A 6,772-nucleotide genomic window follows, 5' to 3' on the forward strand; every position below is an offset into this window, starting at 1 on the left:
ATTATTATATGATTTTATTATTGTTTTTCGATATACTATACTATGCTTTTTCACTTTATTTGAGATACATAATACGGTTTTTACCACTTTTTTGACATTATATTAGGGCTTTTTTATTACTTTTTTTGACATACTAGTTTTTTCATCACTTTATTGAGGATACTAGGACTTCTTTAACACTCTTTTCGACTATATAATTTTTTTTAAGTAATTCTTTTTATTTTTTAACATAAATACTACGGCTTTTTATCACTTTTTCAACATATCTTATTACTTTTTAAATTTTTTTAGCTCTATACCTTGGTTTTTTAATCACTTTTTTGACATTATATTATGGCTTTTTTATTACTTTTTGACATACTATACTATGTTTTTTCATCACTTTTTTTGAGCTCTATACTACGGCTTTTTAACACCTTTTTGACATTATATATGGATTGTTTTTACTATTTTTTAAATACTTTTTTGAGCTCTATACATGGCTTTTTATCACTTTTTTTGACATATATATGGCTTTTTTATTACTTTTTTGACATTATACTATGTTTTTTCATCACTTATTTGAGATACTATACTACGGCTTTTTAACACTCTTTTCGACATTATATTAATTTATTTTAAGTAATTCTTTATTACTTTATTTAACATACTATACTATGGCTTTTTATCACTTTTTTCAACATTAATTATTTTACTTTTTTATTAATTTTTTTAGTCTATACTTGTTTTTACACTGTTATTATTACTTTTTTTTTACATTATACTATGGTTTTTTTTCATCACTATATTTGAGATACTATACTATGGCTTTTTTATACTTTTTTTGACCATTATACTTGTTTTTTTCATCACTATATTTGAGACTACTATACTAATGGCTTTTATCACTTTTTTGAATATATTATGGATTTTTTACTATTTTTTAAATACTTTTTTGAGCCTCTTACTATGGCTTTTTATCACTTTTTCGAATTATATTATGCTTTTTTATTAATTTTTGAGTCTTACCTGTTTTTTAACACTTTTTTGAATTATTTAGGCTTTTGTTACTTTTTTAAATACTTTTTTTGAGCTTATAAGGCTTTTTAACACCTTTTTTTGACATATATTTGTTTTTTCATCACTTTATTTGAGATCTATACTGGCTTTTTATCACTTTTTCCGACATTTTCTTATTACTTTTTAATTATTTTTTTTTAGCTCTATACCCTGGTTTTTTATCATTTTTTGACATTATACTATGGCTTTTTAATCATTTTTTTTCGATATACTATACCGAGTTTTTTATCACTTTATTTGAGATGCATGCTACGGCTTTTTAACACTTTTTCTTTGACATTATACTATGAATATATACGTGAAATCAAAGAGAGGGTTTGGATGTCCCACGTGGTCAGTAAGAACCGGGGGAGACACTTTGTCCCTCACTATGACTCGGGAAGATAATCACCATCGCTCTCTCACGCGCTCTACCACACACTCCCCCCCACCAACACACACACACACACACAACCACACACCACACCACCACCACACACAACACAACACACACACACACACCACAACACACACCACACACACACACACACACACACACACACAACACACACACACACACACAACACACACACACACACACCCACACAACACACACCACACACACACAAACACACAACACACACACCACACACACACACACACACCGCTACGGGGGGGGGGGCTAGGGTGAAATTACTCCGAACCATCCCTTTAAGCAATGCTATTTAAATAAAGGAATTGCGGCAAATTCAGTTATATTTCCGGCCCTTTAACTGACAGCAGGCAATACATACATACATACCACACCACACCTACATATATACAGTGTATGTACAGTATATCTGTACCTATAGATATACTGTACATATACAGTATATACAGTATGTGGATTATACTGAAACTGCGGACTTGTTTCAAGCCACTGTGTGCACAGCATGGAGTTTCCCAGCAGTGGCAGTGTATAGAAAGCATCATTTCAAAAAGGGACAACGATGGCCAAAACTACAAAATACACTGTCACTTTCTTACTCACTCTCCAAAGTACGAGTCCAAATCAAGCTCCGGGCTGGGGGGATTAAAGGGGCAGTCACGCCGTGCGTCCGTGTTAAAGGTGCAGTGCGGGGATTCTGCGTGAAGACGGATATTTGAACTCGACGGTCAAACAAATACGTGCAAATATCAGACAGAGCCCCAGCACCGGCCATGCTGCCTTCTGCTGTTGCGTGTGAGCCAACAGAAAGGAGGAGCCTAGAGGGCCTACTCTCCTACTGGCAAACGGGAACGAGTCTATCCCCTGTTTTTTGGGGGGGTTTAGTGGGGGGGGGGGAAGTAGTATTAGTTAGTAGTCTTTGGGGTCATCTATCTCTACGCATTCCCATGCTGCCGTCTGTCCGACCTTTTGATCACAGAACCGTCGTCCTGCACAATCTCTGTCTCTACTACATGGGGCAGGAGGGATTTCCCAAAGCCTCCAGCGTAAGTCAATGCCTGGGGGGGGGGGGGGGAGGACGAGGGAGGAGAGAGGGAGGACGAGGGAGGAGAGAGGGATCACAACACAAACACTGGGAATTATGACTGACGAGATGTAAAAAAACAACAACCGTATCACTATAACACTGGGACGTCCCGCTGACCTTCTCGAAGTCCCGCCGGGCCGAGGGGAGGTCCGCCGCCAGCGAGGCGTCCCCCGTCCGCTTCTCCGTCCTCTCGCCTCTCACCACCGTCGTCTTGACGACCTTGCTGACCTTCCGACCTTGGGCCGGCTCCACCTGGAAGGCCGAGGTCCCGGCGGCGGCGGCGGCGGCGGCCGGGGCCCGCGGCTCCGAGAAGCTCAGCTGGGGAGAAGACGCCGTCGGTTACGTACGTACTACTGCATGTACAAAGTACCACGTTCTTTAGTGTAGAGCTATAAATATAAGGAGTGTGGATATTTATGGTATTTAAGGAGTTTTTATGTTACATAATTAAGGAGTTGTAATGGTGAACAGTAGTAATGAATAAATAGAAGAAGTAGATACATATATATATATACTTATATCTACACATACTGTATATATATACACATATACTATATATATGTGTATATATTTATATACATATATGTATACATACTGTATATATACACATATATATACTGTATATATACACATATACTATATATATGCACATATACATACAGTACATATACATACAGTACATATACATACAGTACATATACATACAGTACATATACAGTGTATATATATATACACATATACTGTATATACATGTATATATATACACATATACTATATACATATATACATACAGTATATATGTATATACAGTATATATGTGTGTATATATATACATACATACATATATACAGTACATATATACACATACATATATATACAGTACAAATATATATAAATAATAAAAAAATGAGTAATTTCTGAGTAATTTCTCTCCAAATGCAAAAAACACAAAAATACTAAAGTGTGCGTGGTCTCAAAACTGCAGGATTGCTGTAGACCACCAACACACCTCAACGGCAACATGTGATTTTCAGAAACCACATGATGAATATGTAAAAGTCACATATTGGCAACCAAGTCATGTCCAATCATATGAGAAGACACTGACCTCCCTTTGGTCTCCCTCGCTGTGCAGCACCGTCCTCTTCACCACCCTGGAGACGCTGTCCCCCTCCTCGACCCGCACCGTCTCCTGGCGGGACCCCTCGATGGTCACCTCCTGGGTCTCCATGCCGTCCGCCGACACGTACTTACGGATCACCTTCCGCGTGATCTGGTGGACCCAAAACAGGAAGACCACAACAAGGCCGGTTTACCATTTGCCATCATGTAGACCAGGGGTCTTCAACGTTCTCCAGGCCAAGGGGAACCCCAAATGAGTGGCTGACGATGGAGCGGGGACCCCATAATATAATATTGGATAACAGTTGGGTTAATCTCAACCTGGTCCTATGTGCCATGTGTGCATGATGACTGAAGACACTTCGCCTCCATTTATCTGTTCAAATACAGTGTGTTCGAGTCATGATACGGGATTTAACAGACATCAATTAGTAGGGAAAAATATTAAAAAAAGTATAATCAACTCAAAAACTTTCGCGGACCCCCTGCAGTACCTCGCCCCCCTAGGGGTGGGGATCGGACCCCGTTGAAGACACCCTGATGTAGCGGGGGTTTAACCTGGTGTTGGTTTTTACCGTGGTGTTTACCGTGAACTTGTCCTTCCAGACATACTAATTGTCGCTGCATTTTTTGTTTTTAGATTTATTTTGATACTGTTTTCTTGCATTTCGTGCTTTTTTTTTTTTTTTTTTAAAAACCCTAACAGGTTTTACACTTCTTCTTGGAATTCATGGTCAACAAACCTCCTTTCTACCAAATTATACATGCAAGTTTTAAGTTAAAAAGAAAGAAATTATGAATTATTTTGACTAATAGTTAAGATCAGAGGACGTGGAGTGGATCACAGATGGGTAGATGTTTTGAAAAATAATTCAAATGCTGTAAGATTAAATAAAAACAACCCAAAAAAATGCAATGAAAGTAATCACTAATTTTACCTGAAGAACGTCGTATGCAATCAGCCAGGTTATTTTTGGCAATTTAATTGAAAGAAATCTAACATTTCTGATGTAAAACACTTTGAAACGGGTCAATTTGACCCGAGGACAACACGAGGGTGAAGTGAAATCTCCGTATAGGATACAGAAGCCCTACCTTCTTAACGACCATGTTGCCGTGCTCGTCCGTGTACTTCTCCTCTGTGACGGTCTGGGCTGGGACGTCAGGTAGGTCGTCTGCCTGTGAAAAAGACAAAAACCCATGTTACTGCACAAAAGGGAAGAACCAACAACATGGTATTTCAACCATCGTATGATAGTAAACCACCCATACATGATCAACGCCACCATATCTGCAGCACCTATGGGAAGCATTTTGATCCAATCATAGAATCTGTCCCCGGATACCGTATGTTTGTTTCGTTTTTTTGTAACAGAATCTGTGAAAATTGGTTTCTTGCAATGCTGTTTACCCGTCTCTCTATGGAGGCGTCAAAGTAAAGAAACAACAACATTGTGGGTTTATTAAAGGTCCCATGACATGGTGCGCTTTCAATGCTTTTATATCTATATCTATATACCTTAGTGGTCCCCATCCTCCAAATCTACAGACTCAGAATGGCAACTACTAAGGAAAGCCCATTGTTGTCTAGAGGCTGGAACTCTGCACCAGGCTGAATTTTGGAAAGAGACTCGATACAGTATTAGGGACCACTAGGTCTATAAAAAGAGACTTCAGAACAGTATTAGGGTACACACTAAGGTCTATATAAAAGACTTCAGATACAGTATTAGGGGACCACTAATGGTCTATATAAAAGAGACTTCAGATCAGTATTAAGGACCACTAAGGTCTATATAAAAGAGACTTCAGATACAGTATTAGGGACCCACTAAGGGTCTATATAAAAAGACTCATATACAGTATTAGACCACTAAGGTCTATATAAAAGGACTTCAGATACAGATTAGGGACCACTAAGGTCTATAATAAAGAGACTCCAGACAGTATTAGGGACACTAAGGTCTAATAAAAGAGACTTCAGATAAGTATTAGGACCACTAAGGTCTAATATAAAGAACTCAGACCAGTATTAGGGACCACTAGTTCTATATAAAAGAGACTTCAGATACATTATTATGGCCACTAAGGTCTATATAAAGAGACTTCAGATACAGTATTAGGGGACCACTAAGGTCTTATAAAAGAACTTCAGACAGTATTAGGGACCACTAAGGCTTTTAAAAGAGACTTCAGATACAGTAGGGGGACCACTAAGGTCTATATAAAGAGACTTCAGATACAGTATAGGGACCATAAGGCCTATATAAAGAGACCTCAGATACATATTAGGGACCACTAGGTCTATATAAAAGAGACTTTCAGATCCATTATTAGACCACTAAGGTCTAATAAAAGAAACTTCAGATACAGTATTGGACCACTAAGGTCTATATAAAGAGACTTCAGATACAGTATAAGGACCACTAAGGTCTATATAAAAGAGACTTCAATACAGTATTAGGACCACTAAGGTCTTTATAAAAGACTCCAGATACAGTATTAGGCCACTAAGGTCTATATAAAAGAGACTTCAGATACAGTATTAGGGACCACTAAGGTCTATATAAAAGAAGACTTCAGATACCTATTAGGGGACCACTAAGGTCTATTAAAGAGACTTCAGATACAGTATTAGGGACCACTAAGGTCTATATAAAAGAGACTCAGATACAGTATTAGGGACCACTAGGTCTATATAAAAGAGACTTCAGATACAGTATTAGAGGACCTAAGGTCTATATAAAAGAGACTTCAGATACAGTATTAGGGACCACTAAGGTCTATATAAAGAACTCCAGATACAGTATTAGGGACCACTAAGGTCTATATAAAAGAGACTTCAGATACAGTATTAGGGACCACTAAGGTCTATATAAAGAGACTTCAGATACGAGTAGTGTAGGACCACTAAGGTCTATATAAAAGAGACTTCAGATACCAGTATTAGGGGACCACTAAGGTCTATATAAAAGAGACTTCAGATACAGTATTAGGGGACCCTAAGGTCTATATAAAGAGACTTCAGATACGTATTAGGGACCACTAAGTCTATATAAAGAGACTTCGATACAGTATAGGGGACTGTGTGGATC

The 6,772-nt window shown here is 38.0% G+C and overlaps 1 protein-coding gene across 1 annotated transcript in view; it reads right to left on the reverse strand.

Annotated features, from left to right (window-relative positions):
* Positions 1–6,772, reverse strand: part of LOC116686617 (ankyrin-2-like) — a 158,017-nt gene that overhangs the window by 2,595 nt on the left and 148,650 nt on the right. The window contains 3 exon segments of the mRNA XM_032511638.1: positions 2,673–2,873; positions 3,664–3,828; positions 4,773–4,856. Of these exon segments, the coding sequence (XP_032367529.1) occupies positions 2,673–2,873; positions 3,664–3,828; positions 4,773–4,856 (450 nt within the window).

The sequence above is a fragment of the Etheostoma spectabile genome, unplaced genomic scaffold (assembly GCF_008692095.1).
Source record: "Etheostoma spectabile isolate EspeVRDwgs_2016 unplaced genomic scaffold, UIUC_Espe_1.0 scaffold403, whole genome shotgun sequence".
Taxonomy (NCBI): domain Eukaryota; kingdom Metazoa; phylum Chordata; class Actinopteri; order Perciformes; family Percidae; genus Etheostoma; species Etheostoma spectabile.